The 25,101-nt window shown below is 49.6% G+C and overlaps 1 protein-coding gene across 1 annotated transcript; it reads right to left on the reverse strand.

The window, feature by feature from the left end:
* Positions 1-15,023: 15,023 nt before the first annotated feature.
* LOC147990707 (uncharacterized) lies at positions 15,024-15,419 on the reverse strand. The gene has a single exon (XM_087538360.1). The coding sequence runs from the start codon at positions 15,417-15,419 to the stop codon at positions 15,024-15,026; it is 396 nt and encodes a 131-aa protein (XP_087394486.1).
* Between the last annotated feature and the right edge of the window lie 9,682 nt (positions 15,420-25,101).

A 25,101-nucleotide genomic window follows, 5' to 3' on the forward strand; every position in this document is an offset into this window, starting at 1 on the left:
CCGTGGAACACCGTATTGGACGGTTTGAGATTTTTATCTGTTAGTCCCATACGACGGAAGGTCTCATAGTACAAGATATTAATGCTGCTCCCCCCATCCATGAGCACCTTGGTGAACTTGTAACCTCCCACCCGAGGCACCACCACCAGAGCCAACTGACCCGGATTATCAACCTGGGGAGGGTGATCTTCTCTGCTCCATATGATTGGCTGTTCAGACTAGCGTAGATAACGGGGCATGGCCAGTTCAACAGAGTTGACTGCCCGCCTCTGAACCTTCCGGTCTCGCTTGTCCAAACTAGTGGTGAAGACATGGTACTGCCCACTATTCAATTGCTTTGGGTTGCTCTGGTAACCCGACTGTTGTTGCTGCTGGTTGTAACCACCCTGGTTGTTCTGACTATTTTGATTGTTATGTCTGCCCGGATTACCATTAAATCCTGAACCGGAATTTCCTCCACCGTAACCCGGCCCGGATCCTGAGCCACCGCCGGAGCCGTGATCATACCGGAACGCATTAGAATTCTTGAACTCCTGCATAATGAAGCAATCCTTCCAAAGGTGGTTTGTTGGCACCTCCTTCATCCCATGCTTAGGACAGGGCTGGTTCAATAGATAATTTAAGCGGTCCGGGTTAGGGTTAGGCGCTCCACTGTGATTCGGCGGTTTACCCTTGCATCGCTGACCCTTGTCCTGCGTGTTAGTATTAGCCACGAAGTCCATGTTGCCATCCACTTTACGCTTGCCTCCGTTGCCGTTACCTGCTGAGTGGTGCAGTTGACCTTTGGAGTTGCTGTTCTTCTTTCCCTTCCCGGTCTTGTCGTCATCAGACTCGGGATCCTTGGTACTATCAGAATCTGCATACTTTACCAAGGCAGCCATGAGGGTCCCCATGCCAGTGCAATGGCGCTTCATCCGTCCTAATTTCAGCTTTAGGGGCCCAAACCGGCAATTGCCTTCTAGGGTTATAACCGCGGTGTCAGCGTTGATGCGGTCTGATGAATGCAGAACCTGCGAGACCCGGCGCACCCAATGAGTCGTCGATTCTCCTTCCTCCTGGACACAGGCAGCTAAGTCCACTATCGACATAGGCTGCTTACATGTATCCTTGAAATTACTGATAAACCGGGCTCGTAATTGGTCCCATGAACTAATAGAATTGGCCGGTAAGCTTTTTAACCAAGTACGGGCCGTTCCTTCGAGCATCATGGTGAAGTACTTCGCACATGCCACATCATCCACATCAAGCATTTCCATGGCCATCTCATAGCTCTCCACCCATGTCTCTGGAGGTTGATCCGCCATGTAATTTGGTACCTTGCGTGGGCCTTTGAAATCCTTGGGCAGGCGCACATTGCGTAAAGCGGGGACAAGGCAAGGTACCCCCAAAGAACTAGAAGTAACACCAGGTTCGATCGAGATAGTTGGACGAACTGGCGTAAGCTGCCGAGCCTGATACTGTGCAGCTAACTCGGCCTCCCTGCGCGCTCGGGCCCAGTCCACCACTTCCTGAGCGTTATCGGCACCACCCGCCGGGTTGTTGCCGCGGGGTGCTCCATGTCATTCATTACTTGATACTGCCGGTTCATCCATACGCCTGCTATAGCTCCGGCTTGGACGGGGGGGGGGGGTCGAGTGGATCCGGTCGCGGCTGTACGAGTATGCTTCCTGTTGGACCAAAGCTGTCCTAAGAAGCTCTTTGACCCATCGCGTCTCTACCGCCTGCGGCGAGTCACCTTCAATTGGAATGGCCTCCTGCCGTGCAGCAGCGGCAACGAGATTGTCCATCGGGTTGGAGTAGTGACCCGGAGGTGTTGAAATAGCCTGAGGTATAACAGTGTTTTAACGAGGCAGATCCATCAGACGGGGATGAACCGGTGCGCCAGTCCCAGGAGCTTCCGCCCGGTTTCCCTCCAGTGGGTTAATGGTTCCTGCTCCTGGGGTGTTGAAAAGGTCTCTAGCCTCGAAGACCGAAGGCAAACGGGACCGGTACTTCCTCCTCATGACTTCATGCGACGCGTTCTGGTCCAACATGAGCCTGTAGGCTTGTGCGTCTAAAGCGGCCCGCTTTGTGGTCATCCTGGCGTTCTCAGCTGCCAGGTCTGCCTTGGCCTGGGTGATTTGTTCCTTCACCTTTGCAATCTCCGCGTTGTGGATGTCCTGATCCGCCGGGTTAGCTTCTGCCATAAGCGCGGCCAATGCATCAAATAGATCTGATAGAACTTGAGCCGGCGGGCGTACATAGCTTCCTGCCCCGGCAGCCGTCGCCGCTACTGAACCGGAGGTCATTGGCGCAACGGTCGAAGAATGAAGCGCTGCTTGTGTGCCGGCCATGAATATTCCAACTCGGTTGGGTAGATCAGAGGAGTCCGGAATACTGTCGCCATTAGAACAGCCCCCAATCCGGCCATCTTGTAGCTGATATAGAGATTCGGTTTCTTCGGTTGATGACTCGTCGCCGGAATAAACGACGGTCTCGCCGCGAGATTCCGATCCATCCTCGTAACTTCCTCCATGGATGACTCCGACGAAGGCACGCTTCACGACTGGTTTAACCCGGGCGGACCGCGCACGCTGAGCCGTTTCGACGAGGTCGGTGCAGATGTCCGTCTCAGGGCCCGGTTCACCGATCTTGCCGATGAAAACGCGTATGCCACCAAAGGGGACCCGGTACCCGTACTCAACTGAGCCGGCCTCGGGGCCCCAGCCTGCATCATCAATGTAGAGCTTGCTGCGATGACTCTTAGTCATCCGGCCCACACCGTAGCCCTCGAGTCCTTCAAAGCGGCCCTCCAAGAACTTGAAACCATCGTGCGATAGCCCCACGGTGGGCGCCAACTGTCATGGTTTTGTCACGGCAGATGTCCTAGAGAAAGGACTTAGTCGTGGAGCCATCGCAACGGGTTAGCTTGAAGGGGTTAAAGCGGACACTGGGACGCAAGAGAGTTTATACTAGTTCGGCCCCTTCAATGAAGGTAAAAGCCTACGTCTAGTTGTGATGGAATTGATGGGGTTTCGATGACTAGGGAGGAAACAAGCTTAGCCTAAGTCTCGAGTTGTTGTCTGTTGTCCTTGAACCGCCGCCGGGTCTTCCCCTTATATACACGGGTGACGCCCGTCGGTTCACAGAGTCCCAATACCGGCTCATAGATGTGTCCGGTTTGGTCTCTACTTATTCCTAACTTATAATACAAGTTAAATACCAACGCCGGTTTACGGCTACAGGCATTGAACCGACTATGGGCCTTGAGCTCTCGTCTGCCTTATTGGGCTTTAACATAATTAACTACCGATGAAGTTAACCCGGCCCAGATAGGCCGGTTTACGCCCAGTAGTAATATCCCCAACACTTCGCGTTTTCGAGATCACGTTGGTGACGCGCGAGGGCGATGGCTACCTTTAGTTTGCACCTCTTCTCAGCAAGGTGCAAGCCTTCGGCCTCGAGGCGCGCATCCTCGTCAGCAAGCTCTGCCCCGATCCGGCTCACTGCATCCGCCGCCCTCCGGAGGAACTCTTCGCGAAGGGCACATCACTCCCGGATGCGCCTGAGCACGTCATCCGCATCACCCTCTTCCACCGGAGCATGCGGAGGGCCCCGAGGCGGCAAGCCCCCTCCCGACGCGGAGCTGGGGGCTGGCGCCCTAGCCATCGCCGAACGGACCTCTCCGGGAATCCGGCCTGGCATCGGTCCACCCACGGAGGAGGAGCCAAAGACAGACTTCAGCCATTCACCATCTATGATCAGAGGAGGAACGCGGGGCAAGCCGGATGTGCCCCAGGAGGACTCATGAAGAAAGGACAGCGGGCGCGCAGGCTCGAGGTGCCCTATGGAACGGACCACTCCACCAACCGGTCCGACAGCAGGGGTGCCACTCGAGCTCGGCGAGCCCAGGGCCAGCAGAGAAGGCGAAGCTTGGGGGATGGCTCCCGGGCTGACTCGGTGAGTTTCGCAGGGCAGGGCCTGAAAGGGCCATAATCAGTCGCAGGGATAGCAAAGTAAATGAGCAAGGAAAGAAGAAGACTTACTCGTCCATGGCAAAGTACTTCCTGCGCTTCAACAAGCGGCAAGGGCGGTTGTTGCCACCCAAGGCCTCCTTCCTCTTGCGGAGGGCCTCGAAGTCTATGCGGAACCGACCTAGGCGCTCGGCGCAGGGGTCGGCCTCTGGTGCGGAAGAAGCGTCAAGATGATCAGTGCTGGAGGAGTCAGCCTGGGGGGCACCGTCAAGCGTCGCCTCGCGAGGAACGGCTAGGGGCTCGGGAGCCCCGGCTGCAGGAACCATAGGCTGCGACTCCGCACCTGCAGCCGCTGCAGGGCAGGCCTCGGGAGACGCCGCCTTCGAGGCTTCTCGCGGCGCCGACACCTCGACATCGGTCGCCTCAACTCCCGCCGATTCTCATCTCCCCGCCCTGTCGCCCGAGGAAGGACCGCTATGAGCGGCAGGGGAAGCAACCACGGCGGCTGGGTTCTTGTGAGGCCCCATGAAGCCAGCCGGGCGCAGTCCCCACTCGTCGAAACTGGGCATCTGCCTCACAAAATCGGCCCTACCGGAGCAAAGATTCAAGAGGACACCATTACTCCAAAGGCTGCCTGGGGAAGGATCGCCGGTCAAGACCCTGAGCATCGTCCGTAGCGCTTCAGGCGCCAAGTCCTCCTCCTGAAGCCGCATGCGGTCTCTGTGCCCCGCAAAGTCCCACATCCGGTGAGAGTGGCGCTGGAGAGGAGCAATGCGACATTGGAGGAACTCCTTCACCACCTTGGGTGCTGTCACATTGAGCGCCCTCAAACTCTGGAAGCGGCGCCAGACGAGGGCGAGCTGGGGGCTCGCGAGCACCTCATGATCCCAACCCGCGTGGGGAACAGCAGGCGAGGTCGGGTGCGAGAGCAGAGGATTGGGCACTCCGACGTCCACGTACAGCCACCGCTCTCTGAACCTAGCCTCAGGAGAAGGAAGGCTGAAGTCGATCCCTGAAGCGGCCGTCTCTGGCACGGCGAAGAAGCTCACGCACCCTGAGCACTGAGTGGGGTCGCTCAGGTGCAAGGAAAAGAAGTGGCGCAACAGTGTAATGGAAGGAGGAATGCCTATCATCGCCTCACAAAAAAAAGCAAAGACAGCCAGAAGGGTAATGGACTCCGGCCCGAGGTGCATCATACGGATCTGATAATGGGAGAGCACTGCATTGAAGATGGCGGAAAAGGGGGGAACCAGACCCGCCCATAGGGCATCGACGAAGAATCGGACCTCCATGACGATCCTATCAAGGGAGGCATCGGATGCAGGCCAGACTATGGTCCTGCCGCACTCGTCGAAGATCGTGGCAAGGGCGGAGCGAACCTTGTTCAAGGCTTCTGGATTGAGTATGATTGACCGAGAAACGGCGGGGGCCGCCGTCGGAGGTGTGCGGAGCGAAGGCGCGGGCTTCTTTCCCCTTCCTTTCTTCATCGCCGCGATGGCGGTGAAGAGAGGGAAGAACTCGAGCCGGGTTGGCGGCGGAGGCTGGAGCTCGAAGAGGAAGGAAAGGTAGAAGGTAGGCGAGCAGCGGAAAGGAGGAACAACTGTGTGCAACTGCGGGTCCGCTTAGCCGGGCGCACAGCAAGGCGTCGTGGGGAAGCACATACACCCACGTCCAATCATTTACCACGCGGCGCCCAAGGCTGCAGGCTGTTGGGGGCCCGCGGCGCTTCACGCTTGCCCATTCGTTTCCTTGCTAGGCCAAGCCCGGGCGCGCCTTGGGCCCGGGGGCTACTGTCGGCGTTCTGGGAACGGGGGTCCCCAGACTTGCCTGCCTGCGGCGTGGCTCAAGTGGGGGCCCAGCGCGGCCCATCTTCATCAGTTCAAGCTCAAGACCCTCGCGGGGCAGATGACCAGAAGCTTCCTCAAAGGCAGCCTCATCAGGCAGGCTCGCAAGGAGGTGGAGAGATCAAGGCAGGGGTACCTCACGAGGAGGCCGTGACGCAAGCCATGACGATCGAGACAAGGCGGGCGCCAGGCGGGCACCGGCCTGCGTAGTGTCCTTGTTTCCCCTTTGGTGCAAAGGGGGCAAGCACAAGCCAAGGCACCGGGCAAAGGTTACCATTCCGGTGCAACGAGACCAAGACCAACATAGCGACAGGACGAAGGTCACCATGGAGCCCAAGACGGCGTCATCACCAGTGCTTTTGGCAGCCGAAGACCACCTTTGGTCAGGATAACTTGTACTAGATGTTCCCCTTCAAAATGGCCAATTGTTGGCGCCCTTCCCGCTCATTTTTTGGGGAGAGGCCCAGGGCCTCTATAAATAGAGCTAGCCACCACAGAGTAGAGAGCGGAGAGGAAGGGACCGAAAAAGAGAGATAGAGAGAGAGAGAGGCGATTGAACTCACCCAAACAGTTCATCACACCAGCTCAAGAACACCTCTCGCGAGGCTGTTCTTCCCTTGTACTATTCATCATTAGCTCCTGAGGCAATCCACCACACCACACAATGGAGTAGGGTATTACACCACAACGGTGGCCCGAACCAGTATAAACCTTGTGTCCCTTGTGTTGTTCATGGTTGCCAGCTTAGATCATGCGAGGAGATTGGACGTAGATCGGTAGGGGAGAGATCTCCGCGCGCACCCCAGTGTTCGAACCTCAAGGGTCTGCCGGAACCCGAATTCCGGCAGGGGCCGGACGTCCTCTCGCTGTAGCTCAGCTGGGGCTTTAGGCGCCAGATGTCCGGTCCCGACCGGTCGTCCGGTGGCTGGGACTTCTTCTGCAGCTCTCCTTCTTCTCCGTCTTCACGTCCATCTTCCTCTTTTGATCCTCCTTGCTCGTTAGCTTCTTCATGGCCAGCTCCTTGATACCTGAGTATGCACAATGTCTCCATTTGAGGTAGTAGCCATGTCTCATGTGCATCAAAGTGGAAATGTGAGAGGAGAGATGTCACCTCGGTTTCGAGAGATCTTGCACGTGCTCGTGTCATGGGTCCACTAGGCACTAGGTGAGATGATGGTAGGTCCATGGGGATGACCTTGGGATGCTTCGCATCAATAGCTCTCGAGACCAAGGTACCAAGAGGACCCCCCCGAAGATGCACGTGAAGATGAACAAGTCCCCAAGCTCACAGATGAAGAGAACCAACGGAAGGAGTCAAGAACACCTCCCAGGCCCCGGAAATCCGACCACGACCCCGAACATCCGACCCCTGAAGCGTCGTCCACCACAGCTGCACAACCGCCAATCATCTACAAGCCTCGGACATCCGGCCCCTCTAGCCCGGACATCTAGCCCTTCCCGAGCTCCCGAAATCCGGCCTCCTCCCGGATATCCGGACACCACCTATCCAGAGAGCAACAAGGCTAGCGCCTCCAGCCTGGACATCCGGCCCGTCGTGAAAGCCCGGACATCCGACCCGACGCCGGGACGCCTGGCCTCCCCTGTCTGCGCACAGTGTAAGGGCCCGAGTCCCGTGTACCCCTTCGCCCACCTAGACTATATATACTCTTCTCCTACCTATGTTTTGGGGTTAGCGTTGTGATAGCTCATTTGAGAGATAGAGCCTCGCTCATCCATATCGGATCTACTCCACGAGAGAGACCGTGGCCTCTCTTCAGAGAAGATCCCCTTGGATTCAAGAACCCCTCTTGGGTGGCCCCATCAAGACCTCCTTTGGAGAAGAACCGATTACCGTGTATCGTCCCTTGTTGATCGTGGATCATGTATCTCCCTTTGTGTTCATGGATCTAGCACATGTGTGATCATACTTGTTGGTTTGAGTGTCCCTCTTGGGTTCCCCTTTATGATTTCCCCTCGTGTTTCCCCTCGTGTTCTTCGTGTTCCTCACGGGATCCACTCCTTTAATGAAAGATCGGCCATCTAGTGTTCCACACTACATCACATTGGTTTCATATATGAGGGAAATACCTACCGCCACTGTGCTACATCATCCCTTCCTCTTTGGGGAAATACCGACGTAGCTTCAAGCGACATCAAGCTTCAGTTCAAAAAGATAGACAATGGATCATCTACTGTTTGTTTCCCACCCAACATGAACCACATAGAAGACCCCAGATGAACCAGATAGTAGAAATATAATATTTGTTGCTGCCTCGATATGAGACCCATGGGCATTTTAAAAATCAAGTTTGAATGATAAAGTAGCAGGTAATAATAACCGATGTATAACATAAGCAAACACAAAAGACTGCAACCTCTCTTCCGGAACTATGTAGTCCTCAGGTTCATCTGCTCAGTCGATGATGGTAATGCAGTTGGCATGGCTGCCGGCAATGGGGAAGATGATCTGAGGCGGCAAAAGAAAGTCTGCAGGGGGAATCTCTACTGCAGTGAACGCTTCTGTCGATGGTGCACCTCAGGTGGGGTGGATGACGGCACAACAGGAGCATGACATAACACACAAAGTTTTCTTTGACGCCTATCTGAAAATGAAGTACATATGTAAGGGCTCCTTAGAATTGGAGGATTCTATAAATGCAGGGACAAGAAAAACACAGGAATAGGATAGGAATGCACGTGCGAAACAGAGCATTTGGAAACATAGGATTTCTATCAACCTGGGTGTTTGGTTCACATGAATTGGAGGAACACATGAATGGAGAAACATGGTCAAATTAAAGTCAAACCACGTGAAAATGAAAAAATAAGAATCTTATTATGCCAGTAATGCAATTAGTCCTGTTCTTCACGCATATTAATTTCAAAAGGACGTCCAAGTGGATGTTAAAATTCCTACGTTTTTTTCTTTGAAGGAGACACCAAAGGAAAAAATCCTCCTGTTTTGCTTTGCTCCACTCCTTCTAACCGAATGCATGAATAAACAAAGTGGTGCGACGAGTGTACAACCTCTTTGGCATAGCCTTGTCGACCTCAGCATCATTTGGTCGGACGTGGAGGATGGTGATGCTGGTGTGACTGTCGGAGGTGGGGAAGAAGATTTAAGGCCTCTGGAAATGGCGCCGAGGGTACTGCTCCGCTGTGATGGACAGTTCCGTCGTTGGAGCAGCTCCGGTGAGGTGTATGGCGGCGAGGCTGAGGCAAGAGAAGACAGACAACATTAATCTGAAGTGGGACTCTAATATCATCTGCAATAGATGATGTAAAATACATCACCAAAAAGTGCTAGATGTCAAACGCATCAGCCGCGCCATGGCCGCTCCGAAAGATGTTGTAAATACTGTTCACTCTGAACTTAACTAAAGAAACTGAACTTTACAGTCGAAACTGAGTTTTACTGTCGAAACTGATTGAACTAGTAGCAGAGCATTCAATAGATGTTTAGGGCGTTCGAGCACTAGTAGCAGGGAAGCAGTGATCTAAATCAGCACATGCTCAAGCAGGGAACGCACTAGCAGAGAGCAAGTCGTGCAGCAACACCGTGAGCGAGTGCTATAGCAGCAACTCCTGTAGATGCCGGAGGTCATGCAACAGCAGCGTGAGCGAGAGCAAGAGCAGAGCAGCAGCGCAAACGAGAGAAAGAGCGGAGCAGCAGTGCGACCGACAGCAATAGCAGAGCGGAGCAGCAGCACGAACGAAAGCAAGAGCAGTGCAGCAGCGCGACCGACAACAAGAATAGAGTAGCAGCACGAGCGACAGCCAGAGAAGCTACAGCTAGTGCTAGTGTGGAACTCGCCACCGAGGAAGCAACGACATGGGGGAGAGACACCGTGGATGAAGTGGCCAGTGACGGTGCCATCGATGGAGACCCGCCATGGCTGCTTGGTATCGAGCACCGGCAGCCCCATGAGATCGGATAAAAGATAAAATGCAGCGGTGAGTGCAAAACCTCCTTGGTGGCGCCGAGTTGGCCTCGGCTTCATCGGATGAATTGGTGAGGGTGTTGCGGTTCTAGTGGGGCAGGTCAAGACGACACTGTGGGGATGGAGGTTGCGCGATAGATGAGGCGAACGTCAGGGCAGTTCCTTTGAGGTGGAGCACGTGGCGGCTGATCCAGCGGGATGACGAGATCAACGACGGATCCTCATCCGGTGTGGTGGATGAGGGACGACGAGCTGTTGCGGTGGACGACGTCGTCGGGGAAGAGTCTCCGGTTGGGCGGCGGCCGGGAGGCCGATGGAGGAGCGTGGGGTTTCGCAGGTTTTGGCGGCCTCGGTGTACGAATGGGGGGACGAAGGGGAAGGTAGGGGGCAGCCATGGCTTAGGGAGGCGCTTGTCCGAAATGTAGGGTAAGTTACCAGCGTACCCCCACCGGTTTTGACACTACGACGTCGAGCCGGTATTTCCGGCTGAGAGTTAGAAGGGGGATTTCGCATGTCTAGGCTGCGGGACCAATTTCGGATGAGGAGGGAGTTTTCGCACGCGTCAAAATTTCGGGATAACAAGGCGCTTCGCGGGTTGAAGAGGCGGGAGTTTCAAAGTAGATGAGACAAAAGATACTCGAGCTTGAAAATTTTGGGATAACAAGGTGTGCATTCCTTGTTCGGCAAAACAAACTTAACATGTACAAAAAAACAATTCATACAAGATACAAGTGAGTCATGTCCCCTTTTACTATATTGCTATTGAAAAAACTACAAGAAAAATGTAAAAAAAATCGGGAGAACAGGATTACCCTGTATAGTACCAAATCGATTCGCACTTCCCTCAACAATAACAAAAAACAAATCAATTCCCACCAAAAGAAAGAGTCATGTACCTTTCCATACGATTACAAATGCCAGGATCTCAAATTTCAATTTTTGAAACCATGTTATGTTGAATTCGAATATATCGTTAGATGACCTTGCTGTTTATAATGGATGTAGTCCTACATTTTGATCTTCCATCATATATGAACATTTTATTCCACCCGATGAACATATATATTATCATCTAGCATATGGACTAAATTTGAATCAATTTTCCTTATTTGAATACGATCATTGTCAAGTTATACAATCATTTAAATATTATGTTGATAACAAAAAAACATGCATATAGTAGTAATCATATTTCACTATGAACTACATGTACCATACAATCTCCAATTAAAATATTTGAATCCATTTTACGTTGAATTCAAATCAGAGTATATTGGTCTAGGTAGCAAGATGTTCAGGATAATCTAAACCCTATTTTCATATTTAAATTTTTTGGCTGAATTGGGATAGGCTTTGGTATAAGCTTCTTGCAAAACCGGAGACTCTCTCAACAAGCCTCGTGGTTCCGAGAGGGAACGTGTCACCTTTGTGTGCGAAACGATATATGATGCCTCCCCCCTAATTTTCTTTACAGAGGCAACAGAGAACTATATGAGTGCCCTGTTAAATTTTGGAATTATTCCGGGTTCGTTTGGCCTTGTTTATACATTAATTGAGTTTCTGGTCATTTAATGTGCATAATTCAAATTTGAACTACAAGCACATGGTCCCGTGCACCAAAGTTGGTTGAAAAATCACATGTATGTCCTTCGGTGAATTTCTAGGTCCCATGCAAGAAATGGGAATGAAATTCAAACATTTGGGCATCGTGACTCGGCCGAGAACATTGAGAAACTTGGTTTTAAATTCTCGTAAATCCAAAACATGCCTGAAAATCATGAAAGTTTGCATGGTGTCATGTCATGGTACTACCATGCTGTGGTAAAAAATTGGCCGAATAGGAACACGTTTGGTGTAAGCTTCTTGCAAACCGGAGCTTCTCTCAAGAAGGCTCGTGGTTCTGAGAGGGAACGTGTCACCTTTCTGTGCATAATTCAAATTTTAAATACAAGCACATGCTCCAGTGCACCAATGTTGGTTGAAAAATCACATGTGTGTCCTTGGGTAAATTTCTAGGTCACATGCAAGAAATAGGAATGCAATTCAAACATCTGTGCGTCGTGGCTCGGCTGGAAAGATTGATAAACTTGGTTTTTTAATTCCTATAAATCCAAAACACGTAGGAAAATCATGAAAATTCGCTTGGTGTCATGACATGGCACCAACATGTTGTTGTAATTTTGCCGTCTGATTTGCGAAGGCAGACACATTAACAATCAACAAAGTCATTTTGGAACAAGTGATGTCACGTTACAATCGGAAACACAAGTATTATTGAAACCATGGACGTTCTATTTACCATGTACGTGCCTCCACGCGTCCCTTTTTTTATTAGCTAGGAAGCACCGTGCAGGGTAGCTATTTGTGTACGGGAGGCATGCAATCAGACCCCTGCGCGTGCTTATCGAAAGGAGAGCCCTGACCTCCATCTGCCGTCCACCTCTCTCCCAAGGTCTCCATTAATGGCGCCCGAGCCTCTGTTTAATGGCATGGCTATGGCCCTGTTTGGATACTCTAACTCAGTTAGAGGTTAGAGTTAGATTCTAACCCTGAACCAAGTCTGAACTAACTCTAACCAAAGAGGTATTTGGATAGCAGGGTTAGATTGCCAATAAATGCTCTTTCTCAATCATTTGGTTACTTTGGACCCTATTTCCTCCCGGATTTGGCGGAGTGAGCCCTGGCCAAGGCAGACGGGGACGCGCCCGGCAAGGAGCCAGGCTGACCTCTCGTGCAGCCCACCGACCGAATCAGCCGTCCCAGTGCAAGGAGTTGCACTGGCCGAGGCCGATGGGGATGGGCCACGCAAGGAGCCGCGACTGCTTACCGGCGGGCGGACGGGCCACGGAAGACGAGGGGATTGGAATGGGACGATAGGGCGGGGCTGCTTACCGGCGGCAGACGGGAGCGCAAATATGGCGAGGCGCCTTTAGGGGCTGTGTGAGAGGGAGGGAGGGAGAGGACGAGAAGCTTAGAGAAAGTGGGAAGGGATCTGCTGCGGAGAGAGTGTGAGAAAAAGGTGTTTTTAGTGGTCCCAAAGAGAACTAACCCAAATAAGGACCTTTTGGGTGGGTTAGATGCATCTAACCCAAACTAACCCTCCTGTTTGGATATTTTTGGGTTAGTTGAGTCCAAGCTAACCCAATCTAACTCTAACTCGTGAAACCAAATAGGGCCTATGTCTCACTCGACTGAGATTTAAGAGTGAAAAAAGAAAATCTGAATTTTTTTGCACGGATCTTGATATAAGATCCGACGGACCTATATAGCATCTACTGCGACTTATAGCAAGACTGATGAATATATAAGGACGACGACAGTGGATAATAATCGTCTTACATAATTAAGAAGATAATTAAAAAGCCACATGCGGCTACGCCCAAAATACACAAGGGCAAAAGAAGAAGGAAGACAACAATCCGGCTCACTGATCTCTACTTTCTTGATACATTGCTGCAGGCCGCGGGGACTAGTCTCCACGGCGAGCGGCGATGAGCTCTGTCGTGTCCTCAAGATGCTGCATGAGAGCATCCATGGATTCCTCCATTAGCCTTTGGCGCTCGACGCGGAGCATGTCATTCTCATCCATAAGTTTCTTGACGATGACGCCGGTCCTCTTCAACAAGGCACTGGTCTCCTCCTACTACTCTGCACTTCGGACGATCTTCTCCCTCAGTAGGTAGCGCTCGGCCCGGAGTCTCTCATTGCCCTCCCTTAGTTGTCGGATGACACTGGTAGCCTGTTCAAACGAGGCTTTCATGTTGTCCTACAACCTCGCCCAGCCGGAGATCTGAACCATTCGACTATGGACGATCACATGCATGCGCCTGTAAGAGTCGTCGCCTGCCCGCGAGACATTTTCCTAGGCCGCTGCGGCGCGGCGGGACCTCCGTGCTGCTTCGCGGTGCGGCAGGACCTCTGTGCTGCTACTTCCGCACGGCGGGGCATGTCGGCTGCTTTTGCGGCGAGGCGGGACATCTCTCGTGCTTCCGCTCCCATGCTCGCCTCTCCCTGGTGGTAATCTCTCGACCCAGAACTCACGCTGGCCATGGCAGACGCAAGGGAAGGATGCTGAATGACTTGTTTGTTTTTGTGGATGAGGAGTTGAGGAGGAATGTTCACTCATCTTGGCATAAATAGTATTTATAACCGATTACTAATACACTCCTAAGTGGGAAACCGTTTAGGTTGTGATCAGTGTGAACATGTTTGCAATTAAATACAGCATGGTAGTACTACCTCCTTTCCGGCTTGTAGGGCTCAATTCACAAATCTCACCAACCAAGGTAGATGTCGAGTGGTGGAATTTTTTTGTAGTTTTCAATGTGACGAGACGCAAGCTCAAAATTTATTGACGGTTCTAGTTTCGAAGTGCGACACTTCCCTGGATGGCATAACGTGGGCACGTGTTCTCGGTCATGGTGTAGCATATGCCATGGTAATTCTTTTTCTAGTGCTGTGTACGTGCAATAACTAGCACTGTCAGATACATATCTTACGGTTATTGGGGCGTTCGACACGAATAGCCTCATGGCAAGCTATAGACTAGTATTTTTTTCAAACGCATTAGACCTATCTCTCCGGACTTCTGCACGCACCATCTCTAGCTCCCTAGGTCGATGCCACCCACATACACTTGTACTCTGATTTTAGTACATTATACATGAAGAGAAGAGGTGCATGCATGCACTCGTCCTCTCTCACACACGCATCTGTGGCTACTAATTGTAGTGTTCTCAACCATCTGATTGGGTCTATCATAGGTTTCACATTGCTCCTTGGCCTTGAGATTGAGAAGTATAAACGCGGAGGCTAAGCTGGAGGCACGAGGTTTTGGTTAATGTGCGGGCCGCACACGGCACCAACACGACACGAGCTTCCTCTACCTGGTGCGCAGTCGGGTGAGTTGTCCAAGTATAGACACAACCAGGCCCTCCTTGGTATCTGCGCCTCGACTTATGCACAGAGAAATTAGGATCGGAGGGAGTACTACTAGTAGTACTACTACTACATTGATGTGTCGTGTCAACTCGCACAAGTATGCAAAACTTCCTGAACAAACAAGCATATAAGCTGTTGGCGTTATACTTCTTACCCAAAGGATCTTTATATCCAACAGACGCAAAATATCTGTTCGCCTATTGGAAATTACTTTAACTGCTGATCTGATGTCGAAGTAATTGTTGCATTGCCACCAAAACCCAATATCTCTTAAGCTAAAGTAGATCAAGCTAACCCCTATGTTAGCATATTACTAAGATAAACAGAAGGCACTATAGAATCATTTAGGACATGAGCTTGTCAATCTGAATTTGGAGGGACACCAGCTTAGCCCCGGCCACCAGCTTGGGAGAAACAGTGAAGAAGGTCAGCTCCTGCATGACGACGTCGCTGGGATCCTTGCTGCTTGTCACCTTCATTTCCACCTTGACGGCGTCGGTCCTACCTTTGGGCTCCCCCGGCGGGCCGTTCGCCCACAGCTTGGCCACGTAGTGCGGCAGTGGGAACGCCCCCTCTCTGATGCAGACGACCGACAGGACGATAGGAGCGCCGATGACGAGCACGCCGTCGACCAAGAAAAACGAGCAGCCGTCCTCCTCCGCGAATAGCAAGAGCCGTGGCTTCAACAGTGGCACTTGCAGCTGGAGCACCTTGCCGTACTGGATCCTGTGCACGGGCATGGGATGGACGGTGCTGATGTGGTGGGAGAGAACGGGCGGCAGGCCTTCGTAGGCGCAAACGGGCACGGGGCATTTGCAGGGCGCGAGCAGACACACGCTTTGGTGATCTGCGAGCTTGTGGTAAGTGAAGTAGAGCCCACAACCTTCATGCGGGCACTCCACTCTCACCGAGGAGAGGATGGCATCCACCGCCGTGTTCCGCACGTCGAAGCCACTGCCGCGCTCGCACTTCTGGCACTACTGCTGGTTCCCGGGGCGCTCGACGCGGTACTCTGCGTAGACCAGGTGCCCTCCCTTGCACTACACAAATCAATCGAACAACACATCAATCAAGAAACCTGCACCTTGCTCGATCAGCCAAACGGACGAGGTGTATTCGAAGCTGATACACTGGAGGGGGCAGAGGCACAAGGGGCAGTGGAGCAAGGTGAGGTCCATCGAGACCATAGAGAGCTCCATCGTCGGGTCCTGTTATGTCTGCATGATCTCACCCTCCTTGTGCACAACCATCCCTCGCTTTAGGGCCGGGGCATTACATAGCTTTCCCGTCACATATTCATACTACTTCAAGGTGCATTAAATCAAGACATGCAAGTACCAAAAGGAGAGTCACGACATGCAGGCATGCGTTGTAATTAATGCATCGGTAAACAAAAATTATTGGAATATATCGAGTGCAATGCTTTGATGTGTCGCGTCAACTCGTACAACAACGAGAAGTATGGTTAGACTAGCCACAATGAAAAGTACATACGCTAGTAACATACACATATCCCTAGACTATGTTACTACCTTCATAGTGGGTAGTAACATAAGTATGGTAACATGCAAAGCCTCATTTATTAGGTTATAGACTCATATTGCATTGGGACATGTGATGTTACAGTAACTAGCTAAGTTACTCAAACTACCACTCTCCTCATTATCTCATTGCCACATAAGCAAATTTGCTGAGTTGGACTTGATGTTACTGCTGAAGTTACTCCCACTATGGCTAGTCTTACTACAACGCCCTCTCCCTCGCGGACTAAGCTCCGGTGCCTTAACTGCACCTGCCTTTGGTTGTATGACAGGTGGGCCACCCACCTGTTGGGCCCACCTGTCATACACGCCAAGGCAGGAGCAATAAGTCAATGAAGCTGCGTCCCTCCTTCGCCCATGAGTGTGGTGGCTGGCAGGACTAGGAGAAGCTTTCGCTACACGCTCTCCCTCCCGCACGCGGTGGACATGCAACAGTTCATTCGGTGTCAGATGGCCAGAAGCATACTGTAGTACTCCTCCACTGCAGTAGTACTCCATCATTGTTCGACTTCCCGAAGAGGCGAAGATCCAAGCGCAGCTCGGACGCTCGTGTGGCAGTTTCATGTGTAGAGTAGTCTAGGATAGCGTGTACCGTGCCTGTAAGCATAAAATCGTTGGGGTCGGCTCCATGCTATGAGGCCGTCTCGAAGCTTTTTTTTGATTAAAATAATCTTCTGGCCCTACCTGTCATCCTGGTGATTGTAGTTTGCACGGTCATCTGTTCAAGACAGGAAAATATATTTTAATTTGTGGTGGGGTAAATGTTAGAGCTTGCAGCAAATATATTGTACATTGTGGGTCTTTCAGCCAAGTTTAGAGGCAACCATGTGGGGCCAATGCTATGATGTGTCGCGTCAACTCGTACAACAAGCAGAAGCTTGATTTTACTACTACATGCCTTCTCCCTCACCCATGCGTGCGGTGGCTCGCAGACGAGGAGAAGCAACAAGCACGGTACATATGGAGCAAAATATTGAGTATTAGTAATAGTAGTATTAGTAGTAGTAGTAGTAGTAGTAGTAGTAGTAGTAGTAGTAACATCATTGTTCGTCTTCTTGAAGAGGCGAAGAGCCAAGCGCAACCTGAACGTGGCAGTTGTGAACCTTTGAGCACGCATATAGCCAGGCTCTTGCATGAGACAAAATTGCGATGTGAGCCATGTAAACCAGAAAGGAGTATTTTCCTTTCTAGAGATTTCAACAAGTGACTAGACTACACCAAGACAGAGTACATATGGAGAAAAATGAGTGAATCTACACCGTAAATAAATATGTAGTTCTCTAGTTTTCCTCTGCGCCTTGGTCGTAGTGCACAATATTGAGTATACTAGTACTGACTAGTCTCTTTTTGACATGCATCTACGTTTTTTAACACAGTACAGACACAAGCGCTCATATACACGTGCATACACTCACCCCTATGAACACGCACACGCACACCCTACCCCTATGAGCACCTCCGAAAGACTGGCCCGGCATATCATCTTGAAATCACCATAGGCACCTCGTCATCGATGGGAACGTCTCCTGACACGCATTTACATTGATACAGCTTGATTTCCAAGGAGGGAGAGGGTAGCGGCTCCCAAGACGTTGAACGGTCAATGATGCATCCTCAATTGGCATGCAGAGGGAATTAATTGGAGAAGCATAATAGAGCCAGCATGATGTCAAGGCAACAGAGTTTGAACTCTCATATAAAGGTGCCCCACCACTCCAATCCATCTACTCTTAGTCTCTGCGCAACACTGCTCACTCCAATCCAAGACCAAGTGACCAGAAGCCACAAGCACCTATGGAGGCGATGGACGCGAGTGGTAGTCAGCTGTGCCAAATCATCCACGACGCCGGCCAGTGGCCCCGCACCGCGTAGCGTTTCCAGATGGTGCTAGCGACTGCCGGCGTCATAGCCCTCGCCGATGCCGGCTTCGCCTCTCGCATGGACGACATGATGGTCCACTCCATCCACAAGTTCACCATCGTCAAGAAGCGCGCGGACGACCTTGCCGTACTGCTCCAGCTCGCGCGCCCAGACTCCTCATTGCCTGCCACCCTCATCGGCCTCCTGTGTGATGAACTCTTTCAAGCACTGGTTGCCCTGCAGGTGCCAGAGGCCGCGACGAAGAATGTGCACCTCGAGGCCACGCTCGCCGCATAGCACCTCGCCATGCAAGAAACCATCGACCTACACATCCACGCCTATGAGGAAATCTTCTACATAGGCCACTACAAGGCCAACAAGGACAGAAAGATGTCGGGCTTCTTCAAGCGGCTGGAATCTTTGGGCGCCATTGTTCAGAAGCACGTCCACCTGGCCACGAAAGCCACTACTACTTAGTCGTCGTTCAGTGGGCCGGTGCCCTGAGTCGAGGAGGTGGACGTCATCGATGGATGCATCTCTTCTTCTTGCCTCCTGTAACCAGCACTGCATCGCCTCGTGGCCTTAATGTTTTTATTAGTATAGTTCTCCCTCCATTCCCAAATATAAATCTTTCTAGAGATTCCAGCAAGTGACTACATACAGAGCAAAATGAGTGAATCTACACTCTAAAATATGTCTACATACATCCATATGTTGTATTCCATTTGAAATATCTAAAAAGGCTTATATTTAGGACCGTAGGGAGTACTATTAGAACCTCTCCACCGGGCTAGTTTTTTTAGTTGGGTTATAGCAAACTAGCTCAAATTAACCCCTCCTGTTTGGATAATTTCAGGCTATTTCAACCCAAACTAGCTCTAACTCAGGGATCCAAACAAAGAGGAGTAGTACTATACATGCTACAGTCTAGACCATAGCACATTGTTTTTATGGCCATATCACCACATTGTTTTCTACTGCTAGTTCACTGGGCTGCATGGTTCGCACTGCTGGTTCACTAGGCTGCCATGGTTCGCACTCCTCCAACGTGAGTAGTAGTACTAGTATATACCGCATGATTCTTTGCTCCTTCTTACTACGTACTTCGTCGACATGTGGGAGAGTCAGCATCCAGGTCGACGTGTCATGCACCAGATTAGAGTGCGGAACGGAAGGGGGGCATCACCCCGGTCGTATCGCCAGTAATTCATGACTATAGTGAGTAGTCATATCACAAGTCTTTCCAGTAGTAATGCACCGTCAAATCACACACCCCGACCTTTTCAGCAGTAAGTAAGTTGAATCCGCTACTCCCTCACCCTCCTCGCTTCTCTGCCAAACCGCCTACATGAAAACTGCCGCGCGTACTGCCCGGGAAAAGCCCCGCCCTCAACTTTTAACTATGCGAAAATAGTTCAAGCTTGTTCGTTCTATATAAATACTAGTACTGTATGTTTATTCACCCATGGGGTTGTTCAATGAATGGAGGGCCGGGGAGCATAAGTGAACAATACTACTACTAGTAGTAAGTAGGAGTCATATAGATAGTCACCTTAAATAGAGAGTTTATTTTCTTTAATGCCACATACACAAATTGAAATGCTTGTTGTGGACAGGATAAAACAATCACTCCACTATATATGTACACAGGGGCCTGAGCGCTTGCTTTACTAGGGTTGCTCTCTTCATTCTCTCATCCTCTCCATATCTAAACAAGACAGCAGTAGCAACATTTTCTCTTTGCTCACCGCTGGTCACAGATCCAGCCGGATCCCTTTGGACGGTGTCTGTAGAGGACTAAAAGGTCAATCGTTCACGCAGTCATCGCCGGCGAGGGAGGAAACCCACAGCTGACGGTGGGGCCCGATCCTCTGCCCCTTGCCGTTCTCTCTGACACAGCGCCGACTCGGGAGGTCCTCCGACCCTTCTTCCTCCCTGCTGTATTGTGCGCAGATTGGACCTGCCACCGCTGACATCCGGATGACCCTCAGGTACAAGTTCTTCGAAAGCAGCCTTGCTCTGCTGCCCGAGCTCCCCACATGCCTGCATTTGCATCTTTTTCTACTTCCATCAGCTCTTCCAAATCCACCTAAATTTTTAGTATTATTAGAGGTAAAGCTACTTCATGCATTCAAATCTATGACTTGGTTCAAACAATGAAGAAAGGGAGGAAAGTCGTAGCATGAATCTAGGACTTGATTCAAAGAGGAAATAACAGGGGGGGAAAGTAGTAGAGACCGGATACCCAACCAGTCTCTTGGTTGAAAAGGGAAATAGTGGGAAAACTCGGTACAAACTAGATAAGGAACAGATCTATTATTGGTTGAAAAAAGGATAGAAAGTGCCAGCTGGTGGACAAGTCAACAAAGTATGTCCAGGATTAGATTTGCTGCACTCACATAGTAAAAGGTCTCCAGGATTAGATTTGCTGCCCTCACATAGTAAAAGGTCTCTAGGATTAGATATGCTGCCCTCAAATAGTAAAAGGTCTCCAGGATTAAATTTGCTGCCCTCACAGAGCATAAACAAACTCGGCATCACCACTTTATGCCTCCTTGTAGGTACATTGTGCTGATGCGTCCACTATCGCATGTCCTTATACCAACCTTTTGTTGTTGCTAATGTAAGGGCACATGTAAAATGAAGCGATCACACGGTTACCTTAAGGACATGTCTAACCAGTGATATTGTTAATCTAATGCCTCAAGTGATATGATGCAATTAAACTGTCTTACAAATGGTACTCCTGTTGTTTTCCCCAGAATGATAAGTAAGTTTCTTCTTCACGCTGCTGAGTGACCTGGTGTTCCCACGGTCCCATGCCCTTAAACCAACTCTTTAGCTGCTGTTGATATACTGTATCTGGTAAACAAGCAATGCCACGATTAAAGTAATCCCATACTTGACGAATGTCGTAGTTGATCATAATGCTTCCGGTAACATGAAGCATTGCTGACGTTTTAAAATTTCTACTGTCCTTGCGTGATTGCCATGAACATAATTAAGATGCTTCTTTTCATTTCGTGTATGTTTCGTATATTCTTATTGACCAGCAACTATTTACTTTCTATCTTTTTGTGCAGATAGGGATATCCATTTCACCTTGTTGCTATTGTGACCTTTTGGTGAACTGCACAAAACACTTTTTTTTGGAATGAGTGTCTTGTGCAGTTCAACTAAAATGTCACGTGGGCAACATCTCTCAATTTTGGTGGAACTGCACAAAATGGTGATTGGAGTTTCCAAAATCTCCATCATATTCTGTTGGTAATCTCGTGCAACATTTTATTAGCTTTTGCAAGATGAGCCGTCACTATCACCACAATGGCACTTTATTTTAGTGGAACTGCACAAAAGGATAAGCAAATTATAGTTGCACCTTACATGAGCAGGACAACCAACCTTAGTGTTGCTGAATTTTAGTGCAACTACTAAAGAAGAACCTGCCAGCTCATGAGAGCAAGTACTTCTTGCTAGCTGAATGATGCAATCTTTGCTTCATTTGAGGTGAACTGCAGAAAAAAGGCGCATGAATTGAATCATGGAACTCTAGGCTGGCCTCATTCGAGTGGAGTTGCAGGTTCACCACATCGAGTCATGGCGGCATAGGGCCCCTCACACCGGTCAGTACTGTCCTTTATCAACATGATTGTGCTTTGTCATACTGTCCTAATGTTCTATTTTTTAAATAAAGCTATTCTATCACAATCTTTTATCATTTTGGAAATAAAGTTTGCTTCAACTAGTGCCACTATTATAGTAATCATGCTCTTTCTTATCTGTGCAAATAGGAATACTTAATTACAGATGTTGTGATGGTTAAGAGCATTCACGAAGTTCTTGGGTTGTATGACACGACTAGCCAAGATGGATTTAATCCCGATATTCAGTTTATCAAAAAGGCTCTAATGGGTTGGTTCTGAATCTTGCAAGCTGGGGATCAATGAGATCTGTAGGCATCTTTGTTGTACTTACTATTTGAATCTTATTTGTTGGTTCTGAATCTTGCAAGCTGGGAAACACGACATGATGATGCAGACGAGAGCAACCATAACAAACAGTTCAAACTTGGTAGTATTATTTGTGTGAAAGTGCGACAAATGTGCTGATCGCGTGCGTCCTGAGAATAATAATTCTAATTGTTGTGCATGTTGATCCTGTGGCACTGATAGAACGAGCCAATGCATTGCTTGTTTTAATAATAAATTTCTATTAAAGCTAATTAAATTTAAGTAAAGTGACCACTAACACTTGTTATTACAGTACCAATACAGACCCGCTCGTGAAATGATGTGTGGCTGGAATAGGTTTCTTAATGGAGGCGTTTGAATGCGTCGAGGGTGCATGTTCTGCCGGGCGTGCAGCAGGCGAGGGAGGGGTAGTAACTATTGTTGCCTGCACACACTCAATTTACTATTGAATTCAGTTCCCCAAGAGCTGAAAAATGAATTGCTGCCACCACCTATCCACTCGTTCACTTGAAGAGACTCCAATGGCGAGCCGAGGGGTGAGCCTGCTGGATATGTACTTCAGCAAGGAGTTCACCTTTGAGTTCCCCGTTAAGTCCCATGACTGCGCCAAGTTGAATGTGATGTACACCAACGATCTGGACTCGGTGAAGCTCTGCCTCGCTGAGTTCAAGAAGTACCTACGGGATGAGAAAGCACAAGGTCGCAGGAATAGACTTTGTGCCCATCCATTCGTCTCCTGACAAGCACCAGCGGATCGCGGTCGCCCAGGTATGCGTGTGGGACGAGGTTCTCGTCTACCACTGATGTAGGGCTATCAGAGGTTCTGGAGCATTCACCCGTTTCATCGGCAGCACCGACTGCACCTTCGCTAAGGTGGAGAGAAGGAAGAACACGACGATTCGGCCATCTGGTGCAACAAGCTTGTCGACATCCAGAAGCAATACAAGATCATCGGAAACGGGCAGGAGGACTCCGTGGTTGACCTCGCCGAGACCATCATCGACCCCCTCTACGCCAACATGAAAGAAGACAACGATACTAAGGACCTGAACACGTGGGAGGTACCTCTAAATCTAGCCTACATAACCTACACGTCCAAGGACACATTCACATGCTACCACATGTATAGGCAGATCTTGGACATGAGGGTATGTCTGCTTCCCGTTACCGACGAGTACACGGACAGCCGCAGCGTCATGATCAAGCATGCCAGGAAGGTCTAGATGTTGTACTTTATCTGTTTATAAGCACCTTTAGCATCTGAGTCTTTCATGCATTAGACTATGTGTCGTAATTATCTATTTTGTCCGAATATTTCTTCTAAAAACCCATTAACCCGTTTGCTTTTTAGTGGCTATTTGCTTATGTATGTAACTAGTTCACTCGTCTGTTTCAAAAAAAAAACTAGTTCACTCGGCTGCCATGCTTTGAATCTCCTTCCTCCCAACGTACTCTCCTTCTCAGGTGGACCCAGCAGGTTTCGTACACAGACATATGTGACCAACCACCTATCCATTTGTATTTCTTCATTTTGTTCAATCTTTCGTCCTCTTCCTATACAGCGGCTGGCCATCATAGTCTACGGTGTTGGCCAGGCCATCCCTCTACTCCCACACACTTTCCGACGGCGGCAGCTCCACCAGCCCACCCTGCACCCGAACAAGTCAACCCTTGTACTCCCCTTCGCTTGCGTCTTCCCCTGCTCCAGTTCGTTCGGTCTGAGGTCTCGACGTCGTCCTTTGCCTTGTGCTCTCGCCACGGCGCCGCCGTCTGTTGTTCCCAGCATGGTCAGCAAAACAAGAGGAATCGGGAGACAACTGTTCGTGGAGAGGCTGACAGTCCCGGGCCCACCAGGTCCATGGCCAGGTTTTGTTGTTTAACATGGGTAGCCCATGACATGTTTCAACATTTTTTTGGATCCAACGGGTATCAAGCGGCCTCTGGGCCTCCCAACCTAGCTTGTCTATAACATCAGCAGCCCATGTTATGTTTGTTTTTTCAAGATGACGCACAACTCAGTTCTATTTTTCTACTAGCAAGATGCCCATGCGTTGCACGGAACATCAAGATGCATTTGTACGAGTAGCTTATCTTGTGGGAGAAAAGAATGAACAAGCGAAGGCCATATTTGCAAATGTGGAGAGGGATGTGGGTATCTTTTTGCAAATTTCCTTAGTTTCCTTCCTATCCATCGGATATAGATTGGATGGCCTATATTGTAGGATGGCTGGCACACCATCATCACCAACTCTGTTTTTATAAGAGTAGATAAGAATGCAAAACTGAACCTATGTTTTCCCTTCTATAATAGTATATATATATAATCTTATTTTATTACATATATATAATAGAAACAACATAAGGTTCCGTTAAACCTGTCATTCGCCCAACCATTTTATAGACCTTCCCACTTCCTTTATTTTTCATTTTCATTAATCCTATATCTGAATTTTCTCCCACTTTCTTTTTCGATGTAAACTGAGTTTTCTCCCAGTACTTTTCCCTAGAACCAACTCAATTGTCCTACGTCTAGCCTAAAAAATAATAATACCCCACATCCTATTAACTCATCAAATTAAAATGATATTTTTTCGTAAATTGAAAGTTCTTACAAAATAATAATAATAATTATTTATATATAACTTGGCAAGTGAATAACTAGTGAATTCATACATAAGCTTGCAAAGATTTTACTGGACAATGCAGTAATAGATGTCCAATCATGTGTTTATGTTTTTATAACATTTCTCCGTCCAGCCCAACATGATATTTTCACCCAGCCCAGCAAGTCCATGGATTCAGAGAAAAATACAAATGGGCTTTAAATTCTAGCATATATATAAACGGGCTGCATAGATGCTACATCATTGTTTCACCTAGCCCACCAAATGGACTAAAAAACAAATGGACTAGCTGACATGTGGGCCAGTAGGTCGAAGCCTAAGCAAGACGTTGGATTTACATCCAATGGCCGGCATTCTTCTTCAACCTTTCCGCCAGCGCTGCCGGGACCGCCTGTTCCAGCCTCCGGCATCCAGTGGTGTTGTTTT

This window comes from Triticum urartu, chromosome 1A (assembly GCF_056163025.1).
Source record: "Triticum urartu cultivar PI428250 chromosome 1A, HENAU_Tu73, whole genome shotgun sequence".
NCBI lineage: Eukaryota > Viridiplantae > Streptophyta > Magnoliopsida > Poales > Poaceae > Triticum > Triticum urartu.

Coding starts and splice junctions, on each gene's coding strand:
- LOC147990707 (XM_087538360.1), bottom strand. CDS start 15,419: ATGCCCGTGCACAGGATCCAGTACGGCAAGGTGCTCCAGCTGCAAGTG.